Source organism: Carlito syrichta, unplaced genomic scaffold (genome assembly GCF_000164805.1).
Source record: "Carlito syrichta isolate Samal-C Ts95f unplaced genomic scaffold, Tarsius_syrichta-2.0.1 Scaffold304427, whole genome shotgun sequence".
NCBI classification, from domain to species: domain Eukaryota; kingdom Metazoa; phylum Chordata; class Mammalia; order Primates; family Tarsiidae; genus Carlito; species Carlito syrichta.
The window spans coordinates 481,216-481,464 of NW_007248523.1; the positions used below are offsets into that span (position 1 = coordinate 481,216).

The 249-nt window shown below is 67.9% G+C and overlaps 1 protein-coding gene across 1 annotated transcript in view; it reads right to left on the reverse strand.

Moving 5' to 3' along the window:
• Window positions 1-237, reverse strand: part of UBL3 (ubiquitin like 3) — a 61,317-nt gene extending 61,080 nt beyond the window's left edge. The window contains exon 1 of the mRNA XM_008059898.2: window positions 102-237. Within this exon, the coding sequence (XP_008058089.1) occupies window positions 102-128 (27 nt within the window). The 5' untranslated portion in view covers window positions 129-237. The remainder of the gene's footprint in view (window positions 1-101) is intronic.
• Window positions 238-249: the final 12 nt, after the last annotated feature.

Here is a 249-nt window from a genome sequence, read left to right on the forward strand (position 1 = left end):
CCGGCGCGGGGGGGCCGTGCGACCGCCCCGCGCCCCCGTCCCCTCCTTCGATCGGAGACCCCGCGGTTCCATCACGGCGCCGCGGCTCGCCCTGCGCTTACCATATCCGCCGGGACATGGCTGGACATCTTGCCGTCCGGGAGACACTCCGATGCGCGCGCCGGGGGCAAAACAACACACACCAAAAGCCCCGTCCCCGAAAACACAGAAACGAAAAACACCACAGAGAGAGCAGAAGTCTCCGAGCCC